General features: G+C 56.2%; 7 protein-coding genes across 7 annotated transcripts; 5 read left to right on the top strand and 2 right to left on the bottom strand.

Annotated features, from left to right (window-relative positions):
• Positions 1-4,377: 4,377 nt before the first annotated feature.
• Positions 4,378-7,108, top strand: VDBG_02321 (conserved hypothetical protein; the record flags this gene model as incomplete). The annotated part of the gene is made up of 5 exons (XM_003008087.1): positions 4,378-4,668; positions 4,762-5,171; positions 5,235-5,583; positions 6,058-6,224; positions 6,475-7,108. 5 exons carry the CDS (start codon positions 4,378-4,380, stop codon positions 7,106-7,108), a joined length of 1,851 nt encoding a protein of 616 aa, XP_003008133.1.
• Positions 7,109-8,028: 920 nt separating this feature from the next.
• VDBG_02320 (predicted protein) lies at positions 8,029-9,318 on the bottom strand (the record flags this gene model as incomplete). The annotated part of the gene is made up of 4 exons (XM_003008086.1): positions 8,029-8,396; positions 8,465-8,570; positions 8,678-8,898; positions 9,021-9,318. The coding sequence occupies 4 exons, from the start codon at positions 9,316-9,318 to the stop codon at positions 8,029-8,031; spliced, it is 993 nt and encodes a 330-aa protein (XP_003008132.1).
• A 1,614-nt stretch (positions 9,319-10,932) lies between these two features.
• On the bottom strand, positions 10,933-12,618 carry VDBG_02319 (extracellular cell wall glucanase Crf1; the record flags this gene model as incomplete). Its single annotated transcript, XM_003008085.1, has 2 exons — positions 10,933-11,719; positions 11,801-12,618. The coding sequence occupies 2 exons, from the start codon at positions 12,616-12,618 to the stop codon at positions 10,933-10,935; spliced, it is 1,605 nt and encodes a 534-aa protein (XP_003008131.1).
• Positions 12,619-14,984: 2,366 nt separating this feature from the next.
• On the top strand, positions 14,985-15,887 carry VDBG_02318 (conserved hypothetical protein; the record flags this gene model as incomplete). The annotated part of the gene is made up of 1 exon (XM_003008084.1): positions 14,985-15,887. One exon carries the CDS (start codon positions 14,985-14,987, stop codon positions 15,885-15,887), a length of 903 nt encoding a protein of 300 aa, XP_003008130.1.
• Positions 15,888-16,826: 939 nt separating this feature from the next.
• On the top strand, positions 16,827-17,525 carry VDBG_02317 (predicted protein; the record flags this gene model as incomplete). Its single annotated transcript, XM_003008083.1, has 1 exon — positions 16,827-17,525. One exon carries the CDS (start codon positions 16,827-16,829, stop codon positions 17,523-17,525), a length of 699 nt encoding a protein of 232 aa, XP_003008129.1.
• Positions 17,526-19,337: 1,812 nt separating this feature from the next.
• On the top strand, positions 19,338-21,084 carry VDBG_02316 (predicted protein; the record flags this gene model as incomplete). The annotated part of the gene is made up of 2 exons (XM_003008082.1): positions 19,338-19,673; positions 20,593-21,084. 2 exons carry the CDS (start codon positions 19,338-19,340, stop codon positions 21,082-21,084), a joined length of 828 nt encoding a protein of 275 aa, XP_003008128.1.
• Positions 21,085-23,105: 2,021 nt separating this feature from the next.
• Positions 23,106-25,091, top strand: VDBG_02315 (protein kinase wis1; the record flags this gene model as incomplete). Its single annotated transcript, XM_003008081.1, has 2 exons — positions 23,106-24,657; positions 24,727-25,091. The coding sequence occupies 2 exons, from the start codon at positions 23,106-23,108 to the stop codon at positions 25,089-25,091; spliced, it is 1,917 nt and encodes a 638-aa protein (XP_003008127.1).
• Between the last annotated feature and the right edge of the window lie 815 nt (positions 25,092-25,906).

The following is a 25,906-nucleotide window of genomic DNA, read 5'->3' as shown; positions in this document are numbered from 1 at the left end:
AGAGACACAGGGCTCCGAAAGCGAGAGGGAAGAGGCGGCATGCAGAACGGACTCGACATGGCGAGGCGACAGGATGACCATGCGATTTGCACCTAACTCCTTCCCTGTTGCTTCTTTTTTTTCCGGCTGTCCACCTCGGGCGGGAGACCTCTATCCCCTGTTCGGTGCGTAAGTACCTCAGTCGTCGGCCGGGCCCTTCAAGTCTTGTGGTGCTGCTGGTCAAGCGCAGCCGGGGACTAAGGTGAGATAGATACCTTACTTGCCCCCTCAAACCACTCTACCGCTGGCCACCCGCTGGACGGAGCTGGTGGCCGGAGCATTTCCTCCTTTAGACCGCTGATTGGCTGAAATGCTGACGCAACGTCTACAAGGGTTCAGGCGACCAGACCGAAATAGGGGAACTGGCTCCACCACCGCCGACACCACAGTCCAGTATGGGCACCACCACCAGGCCCGTCTCCACTCGGCCCAACCCACCCACCACTAAGCCCCTCCATTCTCCAGTCTCAATTCGTCGTCAGGTCGCGCCTTCTTCAGTATGGATCAGGCACGCGCCACCTTCCGAAGCACCTTCCTGAGCGTTTTCCCCTTCCTCTCGAGACGAGACGGGAAAAGGGGAGAGAGAGGCATGTCTGGTTTGTGACCGTCTCGACTTCTTTCTGAATTCAAGCCTCTTGCGAGCAGAGGCGAGTGGCGTAGCCTGCTGAGACCGAGAGCATCAATCACTGAAGTGGCAGAATGCATTGGCTGCCATCTCGGCCAGCCGTGTGCCCCAATGTCCAGCGAAATGCTGATGCTGTCCTCTGCGGTTGGATAAGCTGGGCTCGACCCCCTCTCTCGGTCCATGTGCTCCGCCCAACACGCCAAGTTCCACGACATCTTGTCTGCCTCTCTCCTCTACAGTATTGACATCTACAGATTTGCTCCGACCTGATGCGATTCCCATCTGAGCCCCTCTCATCACTGCCGCCTGTGGCGCACTGGCGGGCAGGATCACTGTTGATATTGTTTCCTCCTCTCACTCCCTCTCATTGCGTGTGGGAGCTAACGATGGACCGGTGTCGCGAATCCTAGCCAGCCAGCCAGTCTACAGCGTATTCCACTGCCCTAACGTTCTAGGCACACGATCTTGCCATGAGCTTTACAGTGCAAGAAATAGTCAAAAATATGTCTGGTCACCCACATTATCCCAAGCATCGAGCAAGCGGCCCAACACCCGATGAGCCCTCTACGGCCTGATCGCCCGACGCACAACTTGACTGCGTCCCAGGGTACATATGGCATTGCATTTTGCTACTATATTGTGCCTCGCGCCCAGCCGCCGAGATCCGCTGCGCAGGCTTAGCAAGCTTCGCATGTCGTACCTCCTTCTCGCCTCGAGTTATTGGCCAAAATAAAATGTGCGTTGTGGGTGCCGAAGGGTCTTCCTGCCATGGGTACTTGCTCGCTCACAGCGTAACCCACGGGTGCGCTGACTCGGCAACGACGTAATGCAACACTTTGAAGAACAAAGTGGCATGCTGAACGGGGTGTCTGTGACAAAGCCCGTATGGCAGGCATACTGTGCCGTAGGTAAGAGGTCGTCGGGAGGAGACCAGCTTGGTCGGGGCGTCGGCCTTTGCTCCCGCTCGAAGACTCTCAGACCACAAGGAATCACAACACGCTGACAACCACACAGCTATTGCTGCCGTTTAAGATTCAGTAGGAGGTATGGGCATTGTCGGGGACACCTCGGATCCCGCGCAGTATACACTGAATGCCATTATTTAGAGGCCAACCATATCATCAACACAATCGCGAAGCGGGCAAGCTCCTAGCTTTCGATTGCTGTCGCAAGGGATTAAGACACAGGTGTGGTTTCGTGTGACAGTGATATATATAGGCTGCCCATCCTTGCGCAGAAGGCATGCGCGAAGATTCCAGTTCATTCGATCGCAACAGGTGGGGCAACGTCTCATGATATGCTTCAATGACGTCATCATCATACACGTGATTTTTGACACTTTCTTCGAGTCATTGACAGTGTAACCTTACAAAAGAAGATGTATGCAAAATCTCTACGTGTCTTGTGACAATCTTGTATATAGCTTGTTCCGATTCAGCATGTCAATCAAGATCGCTGCTAAACGATTGTCGACTTTAAATCGAAGTGGGATACATCAGTCACGTGCAGAACTTCTCTCACCCGGCTTCGCCAATCTGCAAGAGAATTGACGGGTCTAAATTGGCCATCTGAATGATTCATCTGATGCACAGCCATATCCATGCCAAATCCCTGTGGGTTCAGCCTGTTGAAGGAAGCAGGTCGATTAAGATCATCAAATATCACTCGTCGACTGAAATTGCATCACCCCTTCGCCGGAATGGTGGCTGATTGTGGCTGTGCCGCAGCTTCGTGCGTCCCGGTTCACGTACAGCCCAGGCATACAAAGACTTGAGTGAGGTAAGGCATCTAAAAGCGACTGTTCGCATTAATTCTTTGGGGGCCGTTGGCGTCGAACAGTTGTGCTGGGGATAGGTTAAGACTGGGTCAGCAGGGTCGGCGGGAGCGAGGACCTCGGACGGCCGGCAATATACGATTCGGCGCTGATTCTTCATGAAGGCCATATGCTGATCGGGTTCGTTAACCAGTAACAGGCACTAGTGATGAAGCTCTCCATCGGGCATTTCCAAATCGCGGGTTGCAGGCCGGAAGACTGTCGAAAAAGTGAGATGTAGAGGAGAGGGAGTGTGGGGGCTTGAGTCTACCTTTCACGACACACCAAACCTGCGCTAGGTATGATTGTTTTCTTACTCTTTGTACTAGAATGAAGTGGAATAAGCATCAGTCTTAGGTGGTCATATTCTCAACACACAGTCTCTGACGGCGCAGTTCTCTCACGAATCAAGCGAGAACATATTCAATTGCGAACATACAACTCACGTAACCCGTCATTCTAAACCGGCATCAACCAGGCAGCGGACACGAGATGGTCTAATGGTGCCGGGCCTCGGACAACATGCCACTTATGACGGTCCTCCTCCGATGAGGCGTACGGCCGACCCAACCGGCTTTCATTCCGCCGACATCCGATTCAGGGTCCAAAATCTAGTCTTCACAAAGTCCTTCGGCCGGGAAGAGGGACACCGTCTTACGGCGCGTGGTTGGCCCGGGGCATGCCCCGGACGCTCGGTACCTGACAGGTAGTCGGAGTACTGGTTCGTAGATGCCGGCGGGGATGAGCGATCTAACCAATAATGCTCTGCGCTCGCTCGGAGTCGTCTCCGGAGGGAGACCCGTGCTGATTGGCTAGAAAGGAGAGGTCTGTGGTGGCGAGCTCTCGCGAGGCCGACTACTTTGGGTATCTATCCGCTGGACGTTCTCTAACCGCACTACTGAGGTAGAATACGATGACGCCGGTTATGTCATTCCATATTTCCCATCGATTTCATACTCCAGACGGTCATTTGCGGCAGGGGGCGAAATCGGCCCCCAAAAGCATCCCAGCCTCGACGTACCTGACGTACCTATCCAAGGTCCGTTCTCCGATTGAGGTGCTCGACATCACGTGCGCAGCAATCTTCAGCCTCTGGTAGACACATATTTGGGAGATCAGCATTCTGGCCTTGTTGAACGAATACTGGCTTTGACTTCGCCTTGATTCGCACCGCGCCTGGTCCGGAAAGATTGACGAGAGCTAGAGCTGCCTCTTTTGCCACCTTTGGGTGTCGTCTGCCTTAAGGTACGTGCCCCTCTCATAAGCCAGGCTGTTGCGTCTTGCGAGGGGAGGTGGGGTGACAACCCTTGCTTTGCCCGAGCCCATTATCCCGTCTTGTTTACCATCATCTCTCCCTCTTCCATGAGCTACCTTGCCTTACTTAAGCTGCGTCACCGACCTGCCTACCTTGCCGGAGCTGCTCTACCAGACCGCATTTTGGGACAGCTGCGACGAAGCTACGCAGGTTATGTCGAGCTTTGCTTGAGCTTCCTCGGTTGTCACAAAAGCATCTCATCTAACACTGAACGCAATTGCCAGATCTTTAAGGGAAGACATATATGTGCTGGGACCTCGTCTACATAACAAGGCAACGGATCTCGTCAAATCTACGACGAGCGGCGGATCCCAGCGCAGTCTCCTGTATTTGGGTCAAAATGCCACTATGATCCCTGGCCATCCTTCAGACATCCGAGCAGACGCACATATTCTTCCCACCTGCGGCCCACCCCCCACTCAATCACCCCCCTCCCTGCCCCCATCTCACCAATCTTGAGTCAAGAAGCGACGGGACAGCTGGGCTCCCTGACCACCTGCTGTACATCGGCTTAGGCATCAAAATCACCCCAGGCGTCCCGAACCACCCTCTAAACTTCACAGAGACAGATGTCTTGTCGTCGCCATGTCCAACCATGGCAGCAGCAAACGTCTTCGCCAGCTACTACCAGCCGCCCATGGTGCAGATGTCAATGATATAAACCACGCGACTGGCTCGTCATCTTCATCAGCCAACGCCCCCTCTGCGTCCACTACCGCTCTTAGTCACACCCATGGATACAACCAGACGCCTGGCCACGGCCAACTGGGCCTGCTCGATGGTGATGCTTCCCTCAGCGAGCACGATGATCGCGGTAAGCGAAAACGGATCGGCACCCAGCTTGCCTGTAACGATTGCCGCCGTAGGAAGGCTCGCGTAAGCACGCTTGGCTCCGTCTCGTCTGCACTGGCAGCGTCTTCTGTCCGGCTCACTGACCTTGATTCTCCGACGATTTAGTGCGATGGACAGCGCCCTTCGTGCCAGGCGTGCCTGAAGAGGTCTAAAACTTGCGTCTACACCGAGAAGCCCGCGCGAGGAGCGTCCGATACCGCCATGGCCGAGTCGTACGAAGTGCTGCAGCTCCTCAAGGCAGCTCCCGAGCCCGAAGCTCTCGACATATTGCGCATGCTCAGGGCTAACCGCGACCCGTCGGCCGTTCTTGCCGTCCTCAAAGACTCTACAAGCTCCAATCTTACGCCGTCCGAGCCCGGCGCAGACAATAGCTACACCAACCTCTCCCGTTCTCGCTTCGAACACGAGCTCATGCGGAACTACCCTACCGCCTATCCCGCTATTCGTCCTCTTCCACTGCCGCGCCCTGAGACGTCTGATGCGAGTCCAGCCCCTTATTTCCGACGAACGAGGTCCATGGATCAAAGGTACTTAGGGGCCCTCGAATTGCGGCCTTGTCAGGTTGGCTTCGTTGCTAATACGTATCGAAGGACTATCCTAGGTATTCATCTCTCCGGTTATGGCTTCCCTTCCGACCACATGACAGGAGGCTCTTATCTCGCCGACACGGAGGATAACCCCTTTTTGACTGAGCCTGGCGGAGGCAAAGCGCCGACTTCGGTACCGATATGTGACGAGAGGCTGCATCGTCTCGACATGTCCTTTTGGACGGATATTCCTCTCTCCAACGAGTTTGCAACCAATGTGATTTCTTTGTATTTGAGAACGGATCACCCACTGCTCGGCATGTTCGATCCCGACTTGTTTGTATCCGATCTTGTCGGCCACAGAGACGTATACTGTTCCCGGTTCTGTACATGCTCTCATGTACTGGGCACTGTAGTTTCCTCTTTCTCTTCCCGTTTCTCTCCTTTAGCGGTCTCAGCCGGGGAGGTTTTCAGAAGAGCTTACAGAACGCTAGCAAATGTACACCAGTCTCGACGAATCCGCGCACCCACTAGTTTCGCAGTTCGGCAACGAGGCAGAGCGACTTTGGTGGGCAGCAAAATCTATCGACAGCCTGTGCAGCATTGCAGGGGCTCAGCTGCTGAGCTTGGCTTTCATGGGCAACGGGCGCGATCACTTTGTTTTGGTATTCCTCACTGAAGCATGCCGCATGGCTAGGAGGATGTCCCTGTTGGGAGTTGAGCCTACTAGGTTGGTGGCGCAGAACGATACGACCTCGGAAGTGCGTTCTGCAAGATCTTATACAGCCTGGGGGGTTTTTAACTGGTCCATGCAAGTACTCCCAGTTCCCGTTCGATATGTGGCGGCCATCTAACTGGGCATAGTCTTCTATCTCTATTTTACCAGCAACCCGGGTTGGAGTACCCAGAGTACCCTCCGGCGCTGCCCATTCCTGGCGATTCCCCGGAGTTCGCCTCGTCGCCGGGGTCGAGCCGTAGCAGAGAGTCAGACGCGAACTCGCAAATCCCCGAGAGAATCCCTCCCATATACATGGGCGAAACCTTCACGGCATTGTGTAGATTTTGGCGCATTCTCCACGGAGTGAGTATGGTATACTATAACAGGAACACGAGCACACCTGCGCAAATCTGTGAGCACGTGTCGATCGAGTTCGCAGAGCGCAAATATCGCGAGCTTTTGGCTTGGATTGAAACGCTTCCGTCTTCATTCGCGCAGGCAGAAGACAACCCCCATCATGTCATGACGTTTCAGTAAGTCGTGTTTGACGCCTCAAGAGTGTATTGCTGATACCGTTGCTCGCAGCCTGTGGTTCCATGCTGCGATACTGGACATATTTCGCCCGTTTTTGCGAGACGGCAAGGCCAAGAAGACACGCCTCACTACATTCTCCTCGCGGAAGAGTTCCGCCGAGGCCGCTTTCAAAGCGTCGGTTAATCAACTGAAACGACTCATCGTCGTGTACCGTTCCGAGTACCAATCCTCCGCATACACGATCCTCTGGCACACGGCACTGATTTACGTGGCCAACGCCGTACTCAAGGACACGGGTGACCCGGAGTGGCGCTTCTATTTCCTCCACTGCGTGTACGGCTACGAGTCGCTCCGCAAGTCCTACCGCCTCGCCGAGGCCATCGGCCGCGCGCTCCTCGCCATGACGCTGCGCAACGGTGACATTACAGGGCTGGAGGCACGAACCATACTACAGCAGCTGAAGCAGCGCGGGCTGGACCATCCCTCTGGCGACATTCGGGCCACCTTCATGGGCGACCTCGAGCTCGCCATGACGAACCCGGGGGAGGCCAAGGTCGAGACGCTCGCCGGACAATTCGAAGACGTCGCGCTCTTTCAAGAGTTCATCGACATGGAGGCGACGTCACATGATGACATATTTATGGACATAGACAACTTTGACGAGAGTCACACGCATCGGTTTTGATTTTCTGCAAATCATTGGCGGCGTCGTCGGAGAAACCCCCTACGAATCTCTTGCTGGGGTTTGGAAGAGCGGGGTTTGAAGGGAGGATTTTAGATCCTCTCGTAGAGTAAAAAGCAAGGCTCTATATCGGCCTATATTCTGAACGTTACATAAATACCCCTAAGCGGCCCCCAAAACAAAACACATAACCTATCAGCGTCCGCTGAGCGCATGACGTATGTGAACCCTGTATTCAATTGAAGGTTTGTAGCTTTGTTTGCTCTCCTCATTGTTCCGCGCGGCGAACCTTAAACCTAAGTGATGCCGTTTACTTACATAGAGCTCAGTCGCATACAGAGTCCGCAGCTGGTCGGTTAAGGTCAGACCCTATGTTGATTTTTTGATTGGTTTTTATCTCAAGATGACATTTTGCCGACTCGAGTCGGTCCTGGCTGATTGGTTTCAACTCACACTCCTGCATCATTGCCGTTGCTCTTTCTCCAACGGCCACGAGAGTCCGGCCATCCATGTCGCCCACAATCGACAGAACAAATCCTCACCACTTCAACATATATGCCAGAAAGCCCAGAGCCTGGTTCCATACGCCTCGTATACACCATGTGATTCGCCAAACGGACTCGCGTTGACCTTGGAAGAAGTGTGTAATGAGTGACGGCATGTCCCGCAAGATTCAATTCCTCAACAACCAATCTTTGTATTCACTCTACTGCTGAAAGCCTGCCTCGAAGTAGTAAAACTCGCAGGCCAAGCGGCTTGATTTAAAGGAGTGACATGAAGCAAATTTTTGTTTCCCCTCCCCGCTTCCACCCTGTGCTGCGTCGCGGCTCACCGACCGAACCCCAGCGACCATACGCCCCCAACAGCGACCGAAGCGCCCGACGCGATGCCAGAAACGATGGGCCGGCGACGTCGCGAATATTTTACTCCCAGATGAGGCCAGCGCACTTGGCGAATTTCTTGTGGTTGAGCTTGTTGCCCTTGAGGCCCTTCTTAGGACCCTTCTTGGAACCCTTCTTGGAACCCTTCTTGAAACCCTTCTTGGGACCCTTCTTGGGCTTCTTCTCTTCCTTCTCCTCTTCCTCGTCATCCTCATTGTTGGTCTCGTTATCTTCGCCATCCTCCTCCTCCTCTTCCTCTTCTTCCTCCTTCTCCTCGGGCTTCTTGGCGGGCTTCTTCTTCTGCGTCTTGGGCTTCTTGTCGGTCTTCTTGTGCTTCTTCTCTTCGACATCCTCGCCGCAGCAGAAGACGTAGTTCTTGCCATTGTCCTGGCAGAGCTCCTCCTTGACGCCTTGAGACTCCTTAGTACACGGCCAAACCGAATAGGAAGAGAAAAAAGGGGGCGCGAGGCTGGCTTACTATACTGAGTGACGCGGTAGGCGCTCTTGGCACAATAGGCCTTCTGTCCGCGCCTGCACGTGGGCTCGGGGATCTTGGGGAATCCACAGTGCTTGCCGTCCCAGACCTGTCAACGATCAGTCAGAGACATCCTCTCTGTCACGGATGACGCCCCCGAAGCTGCGATGGGCCGTCCTCGAGACGTGGCAGGGACGTGGCAGGGCGGATACTCGCCTTCTTGTGGGGGCACTCGCACGAGTTGCGGTGGTGGTTGAAGTGGCGGGGCGCGTGGCACGCCTGACGCCTGGTCTCGGATTCCTGGCGCTGCGCGGCTGAGTAGTGCGCAACCTCGTACTCGCGCTGAACCTCGGACTTGAAGGTCTCCTTGACGCGCGACTTTTTGGCGCAGAAGAGCTTGTTGGAACGCTCCTGCCAGCAGGCGGGGTTCTTGCGGTCTGGGGAGGGCCCATCGTGTCAGTCTCCAGCTGAATGCGAAGACAGAGGGGGGTGTATACGACGCTCTGGAGCCTTCGCCGGGAGCGATCACGAACTGTGGAAAAGGGGGAGGGGAACTCACTGTACTCGACGAAGGTGCCCTCGTCACGAGCACAGTATAGCTTCTCGTCGGCGCGGCACTTCTTGTACTTGAACGTCTTGACCTCCTTGTGGCGGCATTGCTTGGCCTCGACATCGTAGTACTCGCCGCGATCACACTTGCACTGCTTCTTCCAGGGGTCGTACTCCATGTTGCCATGACAGCGGGGGGCGTGGTGGCCGCCGAGGGCCGCCTCGACCGAGCTGGGCGACGTGGTGCTCGGGGCTGCCGAGACGGTCATGGCCGCCACAGCGGCGAGAAAGACAGAAGTCAGCTGCATCTTGTCTGTGTGCCTGGATAACAGAACAAAAAGGTCAAATGAGGCAGAGACAATGGGTCTGAGAAGAGAACTGGAGTGAGCGTGATGAGCAGAAGACGAGATGGGGGCAAGGAACCGGTTATGGATGGCGTGCTTTATACAACCGCTAGCCCTGTTTGTTGTGATCGTGAAGCTTCGGGCTTACTCCTGTGGCTTCTTCATCTTGGAAGGACATGGCTGGCGGGCTTGATGCAGTAGAGGTATTTTACTACATGGTAGGCGCGATATGAAGCCTCTGTTGACATGAGCGGGGGGTTCTCGAGTGACAGTGGATCACCAAACATTGCCTATTCTCAACGAGCGTCATGGATCGGCTAGCAGCATTGACAAGTCGGGCTCAATCATCAGTCTCCACACATGGCAGAGCCTTCAACTACTCGACTGAGTGAGGATTGTCGAATATCATGCCAAGATACCTGTCAGATCTAGGAATCTGATCGTCCCTTTCATCCTTAAGACGTCTTACAGACTCGGGCGCGGCTCAAGGTCTATATCCGCTCGGTGGATTGTTGACAGTGTCGTGCATATTTTGGTCCATATTGGAACATCTTTGCGATGGAAGGGATTGAGATAGCCTTCTAATGCTGGATGAAACTGTATCCGCCCAGGGCTGCTGCGCGGCAACTGGATCGCATTATCACGATTTTGCCACGACAGCCACCCCCTTCTTCCGACGTCGAAAGCGGAAGCAAGGCCTGCAGTTGCATCATGCCACCCACTCATTCCGGATCAGAAAATCCACCGGACGCTCTGTATCTGTGAAAAACATGTCGGCCACCACAGACATCATAGAACCCTCCGCTTCATGTCAAGTCCTTCAATTTCGCCGCTGGTATTCTGCAAGCCTCAATGATAGCCTCGCAGCCACGAAGAACCCAGTCAGAGGAGACCCGAGTTACACTCGGGATTGAGTTCATGGATTAGCTCATCGGGTGAAAGTCTCGGAGCACCTCCTTCATCTTTACCCCAGGTGCTTTGAGTTTGGGCCACAGCGCACGCCACTCAGCCTTAAAAGCCGGCCCGCGATAGACAGACATGGTGGCAACTGAAGAAGCGAATGCCCTAATTGGCTGGCGTCCATCCACTTCTGCTTATAGGCTTGTTGGACGACAGGCTCGGCAGGGCTGATATGTGGTTGCAGAGGGAAGGTGCTCGACATGCCTCAGGAAGTCATGATCGGGAGTGGCCCTAGCCGACAACACAACGTTGTGAATAAGACAAATAACCAGAATTAGACGTCAACGCCAACAATCAGAAGTGAACGGAGAGCCGTGGTTAGCACGTCCGAAACTTAGTCAATCCGGTTCAATTCCATCAAAACGATACCATTCATCTCTGGTACATATCATCCAGCAAAACGAAGTTCAACTTCAACAGGTATCTCGCTACGTGGTCCGAATGGGGACAGGCAAGAACGACCATCCTCGAGACCTTCCAGTCATGAGAAGCTTCAGAAATAAACAGTGAACCGCGCCAGACAAAACTCCAGAAGATGATGTCTATTCCACGCGCATCCAGCAAACCGGCAATACAAAGAAACACAAGTCGTCACAAGAGCAAATTTTCAACACACCGCTACCTGTAGCCGTTGTTGTTCCAGTACGACTGGTCTGTGCCGTCACCATACTGGTTGCTGCTAAAACTGCGGTTTGGCTGGGGCGGCGCCGGACTACCCATTCGCTGGTTGCCAAATTGCTGAGGCGTAGATACGCTTCGGTTCGGCGACATGGGGAGCGGTCCCTGTGGCGGCATGCCGGGGCTCGGGGTCCTCAGGGGCGAGCGGAACTGCTGGCCGTGTGGTGATGCGGAATCACTGTACGGCGCTGGGCTGTGCATGCGAGGGCTCATCTGGTCATTGTGACCAAGCAGGGGAGCGGTAGGAGAACGCATCGCGGCCGCCGAACCAACGGCAGCGCCAGCTGCTGCTCCCGCACCCGCAGCACCGCCGTACGAAGTGGAATCCCATCCCTTCTCGGGCAGACCACTGCTGTGAAGAGGGCTGGCCGCCGTGACGGGCATTTCGTAGCTCTCCTCGCGGAAGCTGCCGTCCTTGCCGATGGAGCGGGCGTTGTATTCCATGCCTGTGGGCCCAGAGAAGCCATCGGGGTTGACGCCACTCTTTTTGTAGCCGTCCAGCTCGACACGCTCGGCCTCGGCCCTCTTGGCGGCTTCGGCAGACTCGCGAGCTCCACGACGGCGCTGTCGAATAATGTAGAAGATCAACGCAAACACGAGTATGGCGGCAACGCCAGCGCCTCCGGCGTAGACGGCAATCTTGGCGCCCTGAGGAAGCTCGTCGAACTTCTCGCCAATGGATTTGTCAGGAGTTGCCAGGAGTGTTTCCTTGACGGTCGAGTTGCCCCTGTAAAAGATGCGTTAATAATGCTTCCCTTAACAATGGAGAGGTGTCGAGCAAAAGTATGTGAACAAGGTGCGAACTCACTCGACAACTTGGATGCTCTGCCAAGAACCAGATTTGTCACCATAGACGTACTCCTTGCCGGTACTGTAGTCTTGAACATGCGCTTTTTGAACGTGCATGGTAAAGGGACCTTTGTCGTACTCGGTGTCGCCGCCAGCCCAATCCCGAGTGCCCTTGGGTAGTCTTGGGTCGCCTCCAGCCCAGATGCCGAGGTAGAGGCGCATGGGCGTCTGAGGGAACAGATTGCCGCCCTCGAGAGCGTCAGCTCTGTTGAGGACGCGGACAGACTGGCCATCGATGAACCACTCGAGGCGATCCTCAGTCCAAGTGGTGGTGTAGTTGTGGAAATCATCCCAGACGGGTGCGCCAGCGACAGGGTGATCTTTGCCTTCGGTAAAGATTTCTTTTCCCTTGCCAAAGTAATTACTCAGGGCCGTGGTGCTGTTGACACCAACGAATTCCCAATCGACCTCATCCAGGGTATCGCTGAGCCACATGACAGAGCTGATGATGCCCTTGCCGGCAGCTGCCTTGAGGATGATCTCGGTACGGCCACCGAAGAAGTAGAAATGGGACCGGAGAGTAGGCGAATCGCCCTGCTTCGTGATGGTGAAAGCAGCACCATCCTTATCAGAGAAGGAGATGGGCCCGACATGGGTTTCCCAAAGGTCCTTCGAGGGCGTCGCGTTGAAGTTGAATGTATGCGCCATGCCCAAGGCCGGGTTCGGGGCGCAGTCAGTTTCGTTGATCGGGTTGCAATCGGAGGTGACCTGCGCGAGGGCATTCTGGGAAAGCGTCGCCAGCAGCGCAAAGGCTGGCATAGCAAGTGAGGACCACATGATTACGACTAGCAGAATGAACAATAGAATCGTCGTTGAATTTTGTCGACCAACGAAGAGAGGTATAGTTGTAGTCGTCGGGACTGGCGTCGGCGCTTTGGCTCGGTAGTGTAATGAGTGTGTGGGATACAGCTCTGACCCAGCAGAGTGATCGTGAAAGGTCGAATCGATACGTCAAGCACCGAGAACGTCGAGGTTGAAGGTGCGTCGTTCGTGATCGCGTGGGAATTGCGAAGAATGACGACGATGGGTCGACGCTGTCAGTGTATGAGGCGCAGGAATGCCAGTGAAGGAATGTGGGAGGAGACGCTGCGTGGTCAACGTGAGGAGGCGTCAGGGTGTCAGCGGGGTCTGAGGTGTCGTGGTCTATTAAAGAGTGTGTGTTATAGCTCTGGCGCTGCTTTCCCTCAACGAGACCCTGTCTCTCCCTCTGTGTGGCGATTCGAGCAAGTAGCAGCCGGGGACATGGGGTGGACTTGCAGAGACGGGACGATGGACGGGGTCGTTTCCCAAGCGATTGAGGGAAATGGACAAGCCGGAGGGTCAATTCAGGGGTTGCCAATGTTCGCCAATGTCGCCAATGTACGCCGTCCTCTTGGGACCTGCATCAGCCCGCAATGGAGTGTTCCCGCACCATGCTGGTTTTGGACTAGAGGCCGTTCGCAGAAACCAAACCAGCGTGCTCAGTCCATCCAGCACCCCTGACTATGAGGGGGGCGACCGGGGGAAAGCCAAGGCAGGGAGAGGGGGTCAAGAACTGGTCAACGGACGAGGATTGGACAGCTTGTCACCGGCGAAATGCCATGGCCAGGGACAAGACAAAAGAGGATGGCGGGAACCTCGAAGGCGGTGCTTCCCATGCCGGAAGCTTGACCTCGTTGGCGCGAGTGGCCAGTTCGGCAGAGGGACGTCATGTCTGGGGCAAGAGAGACGTTCAATCTCGCGGCAAATGGATAATTCCAGCCGATGGGGACGGACAATGGACGATTGGCCGGGAAGAGAAGGTTTCTCGTCATGAGCTGTGCTTGGACGAGCCCTTCGAGCTCTGCCACAGGTCAAAGCAGGTATTTGGTCGCTACTAGCACCCACTGATACCGTGCATTCGGAGGTGGGTTGAAACACTGGCAAAAGGAAGCCACCGGGAATAGTCTGAACGGAGCTCACAAACGTACATGTAGAGGGCCCTGGCCTCCAAAAATCCAGACGGTGGGCGTCATGCGTAAAAGCTCAAAGCTCACAACCTGAGCGATCCGGGTGGACGTTGGGGGGGGGAAACGACAGCCAGTCAGTTCGCTGGTGATCAACTGGGCAGGGAGGTCGCAGAAGAAAGCTGTTGTTCGAGAGGTGATTCCGAAACGACTGGGCTCAATTGGGGGGCTTTGGGGCCTGAGTGCTTTGCTTTGGTACCTATCTACCTACCTACTGTACCTACCTTACCTACCTGGTAAGGAGGTCCCTAGGACATGCCGCCAAAGAGTGTTGGGAGCTACCGGAGAAGGACCTAACCTGCCGACAGCGCCTGCCTCGTTGTGAGGATGCGCCTGCCTGATACGATATCAAGACTGGGCAATGAAGGTGCTCACAATGGCAGCAGGCAGCAGGGCGAGCACAAGTATGGTAGCGGCAGTGGCAGCGACAGCACCTAGTGGTCTTGCCTCGCAAAGCCTGTGAATCACTGGTGGTGCTGACATAAGGATCCCCTCCCAGTCTCTGCTCGTCCCCACCCTTCCTCACAGCTTCTCCACCTACGCGCGCAGGCTCCAGAGGGCAGTGCGGCTGGCCCCAACAGCATAACGGCTCTCGCAGGCGCTGGACTACTCTGAAAGCGCAGGGATGTCCTATTCAGACGACATGACAGCTCGCAGTGGCACGGTATTATTGTGAACTTGGATTGTCATCTATACTTTCATCATGAGCTCCTCGCCCAGCTGGCGATAGCACCCCCACGCCTTTTCTTGATCCGATCGCGGCACGCCCCTCCTTCGAGGCTAGAACGCTTGGGTCCCTTCCACACCGCCAACCACGGGCCTCGCTGATGGTGAAATCGGCATTGCGTAAGCTGAATCACTCTATTCCCTCTTTCACTGCTTTTTGGCTTTGGCTTGGGACCTGGGTCTTTGTTCAGTGGCCTGAGCATTTTGATAGATGACTCTGCCGACTTCCGGCCTGGGCAAAAGAAGCTGAAGATATTTTCAAGGGCATCGTGATATCGCTCCAACGTGCGGCCTTTCCCTCTTCTTCATCCTTCTTTCCTTCCTCCTCTCGCATCCATAATTCAACTTCGCGAGTCCATCCCTCGAGGGCCTCAACAACGCTGCTCCTCTAGTCCCACTAGAACACGACTACGATACCACGCACGTTCAATCATGAGCCACGAGAACGGCCTGCAAGTGGCCCCCAACCACAGTGCTGGCGCTGCATCGGACAGCGACGCGACGACACAGGAGCTCCCTCGGCACGTTGCTCAGCAGCTGCCGCCGCGCAAGACCTGGCTCGAATGGCTTCGCGATGACGTCCACGTCAATCACACAGATCTCCCCCTCTTCGCCTGCTGCTTCATCTCGGGTCTCTGCGACAGTGTCACCGTCAACGCCTCGAACGTCTTCGTGAGCATGCAGACGGGCAACACCATCTTCCTGGCCCTCGGCGCGGCCAGCCTCCCCTACGGGGACCCTTATCGCTGGCTGCGCTCTCTCGTCTCCATCGGCTCATTCGCCCTGGGCTGCTTCACCTTCGCTCACACCCGTCATTTCCAGCCCAAGCGCAAGGCCACTCTTGCCGTGTCCTTCCTCGCACAGGCCGCCGCTATTTGGATCGCTGCCATCCTGGCCCAGACGGGCGTCGTCGCCGACTACAATCGCCGCAACGTCCCCAGCTTCAACGACGACCTCGGCGCCGCCACGCAGTCTCACCACAGCCACATTGTACTTCTACCCGTCGCCCTGATCGCTTGGCAGTTTGGCGGTCAGATCGTCTCGAGCCGCGTCCTCGGCTACAACGAGGTGCCCACCTGTGTCTTGACGAGCGTCTACTGCGACCTGCTGTCTGACCCTAAGATCCTGGCCCCCCTCAAGGAGAACCCGAAACGTAACCGTCGTTTCCTCGCCATCCTTCTGCTTCTCCTCGGCGGCATCGTGAGCGGCTGGATTCAGAGGAGCGCCGCCGGCACGACCACTGTCCTGTGGATTGCTGGCTTCATCAAGGTCGTCATTGCCGTATGCTGGCTGGCCTGGCCCAGCAAGACTCTTGAACCCAAGAGCGAGAAGTGAGTGGCCCAGAGCGCGCACACGGAACGGAAATGAACACACACGCGCGCATACATATTTAGCGGAAAGCTTGCGAGTTCAATCAGATACCCATCATGAACACTGTCGACGATGGACGAAGCAGTAGGGCATTGCGAGACGTGCAGAAGTGGACCTGGACATAATGAAGCCAACAATAGAGTAATAGATTGGGGTTCTGGGCAAGACCCTTAATAGATCATCAGCGTCACCATCCGATCGGTAGCCTCTACAGCAGAACTGGGGAACCCCGCAGCATTCCATCGATAGAGTGCAGATGTCTAGGCAAGTGTCCTGAGATCGATGCAACCAAACGCCGTCTCAGAACTCGGCCATTCCTGGTAGCCTCCGTCTCGAATGCCGATCACGAACCAGCTCCTCCTCCCTTCAGAGCATCGTCATCAGGCCGACCACCATGTACGATGGCATAATTCAACCCTCCATTACAGCACGAGACCCTGCATGACCGTCGTGCATTGGTTGAAATATCGCAGGGTCCTTTCTCAACACGTCCGAATTATTGGCTCGGTAGGCACAGAACCCCTGCTCTTTACCACTGACGTCACGCCCAACGACCCCTATACTGTCGATCACCACCAAACAGGTTTGCCGTATTCGACGTCCAACCCCCGCGGCGCACGGCGCCCAATTACTGGACAGAAGACGGGTCGTGATGGCATGGCATGCCGCCTGGCATCATTGACATGGTCTGCCAAGTAGAGGCTTTTCAGGAGGAATGTCTCCTCTCTTCCAGTGGGCGAAGAGAGGGAATAGAAATATCGTCTGTTCGCCCAGTCTTGCCGAGCTTTTAGAAACCTTCTATCTATCAATCTCAATCCATCAAGACTATTTGGCTCCTCGGCACATCACTCCACACTTCCAAGTCACAGACCCTCTTGCAGAGACTATCATTCATCATACGCCATGCCTTTCTTCTCAGGCCGCCGTGAGCCCTCCCCACCGCCCCGGGAGCCCACTCCTCCTCCCGTCGAAGAACCCCGCCGCCGTGGCTTCTTCTCCGGCCGCCGCGACCCTTCCCCCCCACGCCAGGCTCCCGTGCCCCAGCACGCCGCCGTTCACGAGCCCCCTCGCAAGAAGGGCGGCCTCTTTGGCTCCCTCCGCGACCGCTCGCCCTCGCCCGTGCGCGACAACCACGCCGTCCAGCACCCGTCCCAAGACCCTCACCACCGCTCGACGGGTGGCGGCGGCGGTCTCTTCCACCGCAACCGCGGCCGCTCGCCCTCGCCGGCTCGCACATCCGTCTCGTCCCTCTCCTCCGCCGGCGGCAGCTCCTACCACACGGGTCCCACGCGTTCGGGGTCCGTCTCGACGCACGGCACACGGGGCAAGCGCGGCCTGCTCTCGAAGCGCGGCGGCCGCTACGACGAGGCCGACATGGACCCGTCGGTGCTGTCGGCGCGCGAGCGCGTCATGGGCGCCGAGCAGGCCGAGAAAGACGCCGACCGCGCGCTCATGGCGGCGAGGGAAAGCGTCGCGGCCGCGCGGGAGGAGGTCAGGCGCGTCGGGGAGGAGGCGAGGGAGGATGCCAGGCGGGCCAAGGTCAAGCAGTACCATGCCAAGGAGGTGTCGAAGAGGGGGAAGGCACTTGGTCGCTTCAGCTAAGCTTGTGCTCTTGTAATAACTTGATGTGTGCACTTCTTTTGCTAGTTTGTATGAATACCCAAGCGCTTTTTGATCTCATTCCAAGATGTCCTGATGTGGTCCTTATCGGTGATGGTAGAGTCGCACCGAAGCCTGTCCTCCTTGATTTGTCTACCGGTTCTCGGCGACTTACACTGGTTCGTCTTACGAACACGGCCATGGCGAACGATCTGCAGGTACAGACCATTCGAGTGGTCTCTGGAGATTGTTGTCGCACAGTGTTCCCGTAACGTACGAATCTAGAGGTATTGCGAATGAATCGATCAGCTGTATTTTGCGAAGGTTAGGCCCAACTTGCTGGCTTCATGGCATGGCGAATAGCCCTGCATGACGACCAACGATGACATCTTCAACCATTTTGCTTCAATCAAGAATTCGTTGCTGGTACAGCAGCATCAAGCTGGTTTTCTACACGTGCCCATCCGCATCAAGTTGCCACAGGCTGCTTGCACAGCTTGAGGGGTCCGAGAGGACTTTGCACTTACAGGGTTGCCGCCGAACTTGCATACGCATCGGCCCCACCTCATACCCCACAACGGCCCATGATAGCTTCATTTTCCACCACCAGGGTTGGAAAATGCCAAAAACATCAAAAACATACAACATCGGGGATTCGCTGGTGGTCACCCACCCAACTACTAGTCCAACCCTTACTGGCTTGTCTATGGGAGAGCGGACGGGATCCCGAATTTTCCAGTAGGTATGGTCGTATGTGCTAGGGAATCATGTTTTGGAGCATCAGATAGTCCTCATCGCGGGTTGACAGCTGTGCCATATAAACCTTGGGCAATCAATTTCAGCGTGATAAACCACATCTTTGTCGTATCATTGACAGTAGTGCCTGTGATTGCAAGTTCTCTTTTACCTTTCATCTAATCGTTCGACCAGATGCCCCTGGAGGAGGCCGTTGCAGCCAGTTTTAAGGTTCTGCCGCAGGGTCCTAATGAAAACACCATGATGACCATCCAGGAAGACAAGTTATCAAGTGCAGCAGTATATGCTCAGACTCCAGAAACTCAAACCTTTCTGCGACTGATCTTCGAATGCTATATATGGCCTGGTCGTGAACATGTTCTCATCGCCCTAGCACTAATAGACCATTGTAACGCAGCATCAAAGTTCGTCGTCATGGTCAAGCGGCATGCGACACCCAAACCACTTCCTTTTTGCTAGTCGATATGGAAGCAAGCCGCGTCTTTCACTTCTGAACGCCCTACAGCGAGGAGGAAAGCGCCCATGAATCAACGACAAAGCCCGCATCCTTCCCGTTCTCGAAAGCCGCGCCCGCCTTGCGCCGTGTAAGTGCGGCTTCCGCGCGCAAGCCCCCGGCGGAGCCTTGCAAGTGCACTCTCACGAGAAAGAACCCAGGCGTTGACGTGACTGACGACTCACCAGTATCGCCAACACGTGGAAGGTCCAAGAGTCCCGCATAGGCCCAGGTCTCATTGTCTGCTCTCACAGCTATCACGTACTCAACCAGCAAAATTCCGTCCGAACAGCGGCTTTGAAGCCAGACCAGCTTCCATCGAAATATCGGCTGTCTCATCAGGCTTCCAGAGATACCCTTTGAGGTTGTCCTGCCATACAAAGCTGTTCGTCCAAGGGTCAGTCCGTTTCCAGGTGGACAGCAGACTCCTGCCGCCGACCAGATGACTGGAAAGCCTCAGCAGTGACTGACAGTGACTCTGCCCTCCAGCAAGCAAGCACCGCCGTCTTATAAACGCGACAGAGCCTTCCCCTTGTCACTCTCGCCTGTATAAGTCTATAGCAACGATGCCTCTCTATCAAGATATTGAGACCCTCAAGCAGAAGCTCGGCGGCGCCTACGCCTCGGTCCTCGTCATCCTGCATGAGAGGCAGCGCGAGCGCGAGCGGCTCGCCATGGAAGCCAAGATCAAAGCCAAGAAGGAGGCCGAGGACAAGGCCCAGAAGGAGGCCGAGGCCGAGGAAAAGGCCAGAGAGGAGGCCGAGGCCGCCGCTAAGAAGGAGGCCGACGAGGCCCGCCAAGAAGGAGCGGCAGCAGCGTCGGGAGGCTCTCCGCCCGCCCCGCCTCCAGATGAGCCTCATCATGAAGGTGGCCACGCACCTCTCCGAGCAGGACGACGACGAGTACGACGACGCGTACCTGTCGACGGCCGAGCTGGCCGAGGGAACGAGCCACTACGCGGACAATGACTGGACCTTTGTTCAGAGACCTTTCCGCCGTTGAGCGGACCGGCGCGCCAGTACACGTGAAAGACGGCCCCCCCTTATTTTTGCTTTGTGGACGGTTTCGGGGAGGGCCTGCAGGGACTGAGGTACTCGGGACCTGACGGAACGTTGCGCACGTTGTGGCGGTTGGGTCTAGTCAGCTATCTGGTATGATGAACGGGATCGTGATAGTGGACTTCCTCTGAGAGACGTCATCCAGGTCAACTCAGGGTCGATGGCAAACTCCATCGACTGCGTCGTCGTGCATCAAGTTGCAATGCCATTCCGATCATCAATCTGCGAGGGACTTTCTCCATGACTTCAGTGCATGCCACGACGTAGTGCATCGTGTTCTAGCTTTCCGATGGCCGTGTACACACCCAAGCCACCAGCTGTGCAGCATGAGCGGACGGCGAGATCCAATCAAAGTGTCGACGGTGATCAGCATAAGTTGAAACATGGACGTAATGTGGGGGGAACCCGCGTTTTGGGGGAAGCGGTTTGGGGCGCACCCAAGCCACATGGTCGATGACGCAGGTGGCATTCTGATGAGGAACCGTCGCAAATAGAGACGTCAGTGTACAAGTAGCGAGATGTGCCATAGCCCAGACGGAGCGATGGCCTTAGCATGAACATTGGCCTCTATCGGGCGGGTGACCACCTCGCAGCCAGGGATTGATCTACGCGGCTGCGATGGATGGTCATGATGAGGCAATGTGGAGGGCATACGGTCAAGGACCATCAAAGTGTCTGAGGAGGTACCTGGGTACACTGCTTTGACCGGAGCATTCGCTACGGTGGACTAGCAGACGCGTGCTCAAGACCCTGAAAATGAAAGAATGACGGTGGGCGGCTTGCATATTCGGAGGGCTCCGAGTTGGAGAACGGGCGAGGGGTCCGCGAGGGGTCCGCGAGAACAGCGTGCATGGCAAGATGCCCGTTGCACTGCACGGCAAGGGCGTCGACATGGGCTGCCGATTCGCTGCGAGATCCATCTCTCGAGGAGGAGGCCAAGTCGTTGGGTGAAGCGGCGACGGAGAGCAAGATCCGAGTGCACATCTTTCGTCTTGGGGAGAACTGGAGAGGGACAGAGAGGAAAAAGAAATGTGGGACCGCCCAATACTCAGTCATGCCTTCACCCCACCGTCATTCCCAGAATAGCTGCTCAAGAGGTTGGTCGTGGAAACATGGGAAGCGCGGCGGCAGCAGCATCGTGTTGCAGAAGGCGTGGGAGGGGACATCAGACGTCAGCGGAGCCCCTCATACCTCTGACGAGAGCAACGCTGGATGGATGAAGGAATGGCGCAAGCTGGGTACCTCAGGGACCTAGGTAGGTACATGTAGGCAGGTAGGTAGGCAAACGAGACAAAGCAACCCATCTGCAAGCCACACGCAAGGCACTAGCGGTCAAGTATTTTTTTTCTTTGCTCGAGACAAGGGTCAAGCCACAGACTCGCAGACTGCGTTCTACAGGTACTGGTGGTGCACGCTACGTCATAGGCACAGTCCCACGGCGGGGATAGGGACCAGCACAAGGGGCCTGGCTGCGGGCGCGGGGCATGAAGCCACAAGCAGGCGAAGGCCATGGGCTGCAAGGCTCCTCCCCTTCCTTCCTTGGCTCTTTGACCTTGGCGCCCTCGTCTCGTGCAGATGGGACGAAAAACAGTTCGAATGTTGGATGATGTAACGTCGGAACCGGTATGTAGACCCCTTTTTGGGTCTTCGGCGGATTCGGCGAGGGGGAAAGTGATGAACATGCAAATGGTTTTTGTCCCCCCCCGGGGGCCTTCTGATGGGGGTGGCCGCCGTCCTGATCGAATGATGCGCGCGCGCGATGCACAAACGTACATGATGAAAGGGGCGACACGCTGACGAATGACGAATGCCATCAACAGATCGGCAACGTAGAGAGTTGAGGGCTTCTTCAACCTGGGCGGATGATGCCGGCAGAGTGACTTTGGCACCTGTCAGGTTGGTGATACCTCTCCCACGCGGTACCAAGGTGAGGTAGATGCGCAGGAAGGTCGGTACAGGTGGTGCGATTTGGATGGCAGGGGTGGGTACTAGTCGCGCAGACCAGGGCACATGAGATGCCTAGAAAGTGACGACGTTGTAAGGCAACTGGCTTCTTTTTTTTTTTTTTTTTCTGGTGCGGCATCATGATCCAATCCTTGGACCTTACCTTCAGCAGCAATTGCCCGATGGCATGCATGGTTTGGGATGACCTGGTACCTAGGTATGTAGACACGGAGTAGTTTGGACCGGCAGCGGTGATGGGCCTGTACATCTAGTCCGTAGCTCGGTACTCGCAGAGGGCACCGAGACGAAGGTGAAATGTTGCATGACGAGCGCCACCATTCACGTCTGAACTTGATCCTGCCCTCCATGTCTGTAGGTGTCTGTCTGTTGACTGTTGACCCAGGTCAGGCAGGTACTGCAGCTACTAACTAACCTACAGGTACCATCTGGACGTGTATGATGCTCCATCAACCCCTCACAGCTCATCCAGCTCATCTCCCACCCGTCTGCCTACCCACCTGGGTCCCTGTCAGAGATCCCATCCGCCGTCGTCACCGATACTGGATGGGCACATCAGCACCCCACTTCCCTGCCAGCCAGACTAGTGCTAAACCCGCCCATTGCGGTGTATCGTCCCCTCCCCCCACCATCCATTGCCTGCTGCTGCTTCTTCTCCACTGGGATTGGGATTATCCACCAGCACCTGCCTTAGTATACGCCCGGTTTTCAGTAGCCAGCCAGCGTCTTGTTCCACGAACGCTTCCTTCACCTTCTTGCGCCTGACAAACCCAGCTTGCAACAGCTAAAAGCTCGCCAATCCCAAGTCTCCCACCCGCCTCAGCATTGGTAGCCAAGAACGGAAGAGAAGCAGAAGAGGGAAGAAAAAAAAAAAGTTCGCCTCAAGCTGCTCATGAACCCTGAGCGAGTCACCAGCCATTCCCCGGAAGCACTAGCTACGGGTCCAATTGCGAACCACCATCAACCCACCGCCTTGCCCTCAACCGACAAGCGTGCAGTATAAGACGTCGGTATCACCGAAATCTTTCCCGCCGTTCGCCCCTCCTCGTCTCTCGCGCCCGACTGGCGTGTTTTTCGACCTTTTCCCCAACCTGAACCGTCCTGAGGGCCCGCCGCATGATCAAGCCTTGTTGAGCCTCAACGCCACGCACTCCTACCTCTTCTGCCCCTCCCCAACTACTCCCAAGGCCGACTCGGGCTCGGATTCGTCACCTTCGCCGTCACTCCGGAGTTTCTTTCCACCACGAAAGCGACCGCGATAGCATAGCCCGCGCAGCCTGACGATCCCAACGCATACATTACTCGACGGGCAAGATGGCAGATCTCAACACGCCCGACTCTGTTCCTGCGACGCCTGACGGCACGTACGATGGCCCGGACGGTCTCGACAGCCCCGCATCCCCAGGCTCGGTCAATTCCTCAGAAGCCAGCACGCCTCTCGAGGGTCCCGTCGACTCCCCTCCTGACAATATTCGGAGGCTCCCCTCCCTTCGCACCGTCTCCGACCCTCCCAACATGACCGCCTCCTCCACACCCCTCGGCTTCTTGGGCGACGCTCGTCGCCCCCGGCCAGCCGCTGCCTCCATGATGGGCGGTGGTGTTCAGAATGATATCATGGCGAGGGCACGAGCGCTGCATCTGCAACGAATGAACAAGCCCGTCACCCCGAACGCACCTCCCAGCACGCCGGCTTCCCCCGCTGGCCAGTCGCCCGGCGGCATGCTGCCTGGCGGCGTTCCGAGGCTCCCAGGTGGCATACCCATGATGCGCCCAACACCGGGCCCTCTGCCTCACTCTGCCCCCGCCATCCCTACCAAGGCGTCCGGAGGACGGAAGAAGCCGGGCTTGACGCTGTCAGCCATGGGAGGAGGTCCTCCTACCCCCGCACCCGGCGCCGGCGGTGCACCAAACGGCAATGCCAATGCGAACGGGAACGGCAACAGCTTTGGTTCCAAGATGGACGACTTTAAAAAGTATATTGACTCCGAAAAGGGCTGGATCACGTTTGACGGCGCCGCCACAATCACGCGAACTGGGGTCAACTTCGCCAATGGCCAGACTTTCCGCATATCCCTCGATGAGGTGGAGGTGCTTGACGAACTCGGCAAGGGCAATTATGGCACAGTGTATAAAGTGAAGCACACAAAGCCGAGAAAACCGCGGTTTGGCGCAGGTCTGAGCGGTGTCAAAAGCCTTGATCACTCCGTTTCGGACCCTACGCCTCTGGCGAAGAGCGACGACACCGTCGACCCCCAGCAGACTACGCCCACAGCCAAGGAAGATGGCACGACTGGTGTTATCATGGCCATGAAGGAGATGAGGTTAGAGCTCGAGGAGGCCAAGTTTACGACGATTCTTCGCGAGCTTGTGATTCTGCACAAGTGCGTCTCACCCTACATCATCGACTTCTACGGGGCCTTCTTCCAAGAGGGTGCGGTCTATCTCTGCATCGAGTTCATGGATGGTGGTTCCATCGATAAGCTCTACACCGGTGGCGTCCCTGAGAACGTGCTTCGCAAGATCACATATTCGACTGTCCAGGGTCTCAAGACGCTGAAAGATGACCACAACATCATCCACCGCGATGTCAAGCCCACCAACATTCTCGTCAACACGCGAGGCCAGGTCAAGGTCTGCGATTTCGGCGTCAGCGGCAACCTCGTCGCAAGCATGGCCAAGACCAATATTGGCTGCCAGAGCTACATGGCACCCGAGAGATATCGGGCGGTGGCATGGCTACGGGCGCAGACGGCAGCTACAGCGTGCAGAGCGACATTTGGAGCTTGGGTCTCACCATTATCGAGTGCGCCATGGGCCAGTATCCCTACCCACCGGAGGTGCTTCGACAATCTTCAGCCAGCTGAGCGTACGTCATATTTTCACTGGCCCCTTCTCAAAATCCTTGCTGATATTTTTTCCTAGGCGATTGTCGAAGGTGACCCACCTGACCTGCCGGAGAGTTTTTCCAGCACAGCCCGCGACTTTGTGAAGCGCTGTCTGAACAAGGTGCCCAAGGACCGTCCCACGTATGCCATGCTTCTCCAGCACCCCTGGCTCGCACCTCTTTCCAAGCCAGAGACGATCGCCGAAGAGGCCGAGGAGGGCGACGAAGCCGACGCCATCGCCGATGCCGTCGGCAACATGAACCTGACATCCTCCACGGATGACGAGGAGGTCGCCGACTGGGTCAAGGGCGTCCTGGAGAAAAAGAGGCTAGGCAAGCTGGGCGCGGGCTCACTGAAGCCGGCTCTCCACGCGGCGCCGCTCGGTGTCAGTCCCGTCGGCAGCCCGCTGGCCTAGAAGAAGCCATCGACATTGCAGCAAGCTGGCTTCATGTACTTTGATAATTCCCTTTCGTCACAGAGAAGCAGGTCTTCGCAGGCATACACTTTGGCTTTTTGGTTTTTTATTTTCTTTTCGTTTCTTTCCTTTCTCAACTCTTCACGATCACGAGCAGCTATTCTAACGCATGGCGTGGAGGAAGGGGGGCCAAGAGGGGTCCCGTACTCTAACCCCTTGTATACGAAATGGGGATTCGAGGTGCATTTTCTTCTTTTCCGGTGTCAACCCCTTGTTATACGGGGACGTTTTTTTTTTTTTTACGCGTCTTGCTCGAAACAGTGGAGGAGGTCAGGGAGGGCGGGGGAGGCTGAAAATCAGGGAGAGACTCTGAGTGTGGTCCCGAGATGTCGAGGGACACGTAGGCGCAGGAGCTGCCTGCGCGCGCGGAGCAGTCAGGGGGCTGGCGGGCGAGAAGCTAAATCCATTCTGCCGCTGGTTTGTCGGGGTCACGGCGTCGAGTGAATACGAATTCTTACTGGAATAGTCATGCCAACCACGAAGAGAGATGTGTCCGCTCCCTCCGTCATGCTGGTTCTCCATTCGGTCGGGGGTCATAATGGTCTGACTGCGGTGGTTGAGCGGTGGGATGACGACATGGTGAGATGGCAGCGGAAGAATGAACCATGCGGTTCCTGCTTTGTTCTGATCAAGTCGACTCGGCGCATTCCGCTCGTTTCGCGCTGTCCGCTGATGAGGTTATTAGTCGGGAGGAGACCAGGCCGATGCATGAGGCTGTAGAGGTTCTTGTCGGTTCCAATGACTGGTGACTGTAG

The sequence above is a fragment of the Verticillium alfalfae genome, genomic scaffold (genome assembly GCF_000150825.1).
Source record: "Verticillium alfalfae VaMs.102 supercont1.2 genomic scaffold, whole genome shotgun sequence".
In the NCBI taxonomy this organism is placed as follows: domain Eukaryota; kingdom Fungi; phylum Ascomycota; class Sordariomycetes; order Glomerellales; family Plectosphaerellaceae; genus Verticillium; species Verticillium alfalfae.
This window is presented reverse-complemented; position numbering and strand designations above follow the sequence as displayed.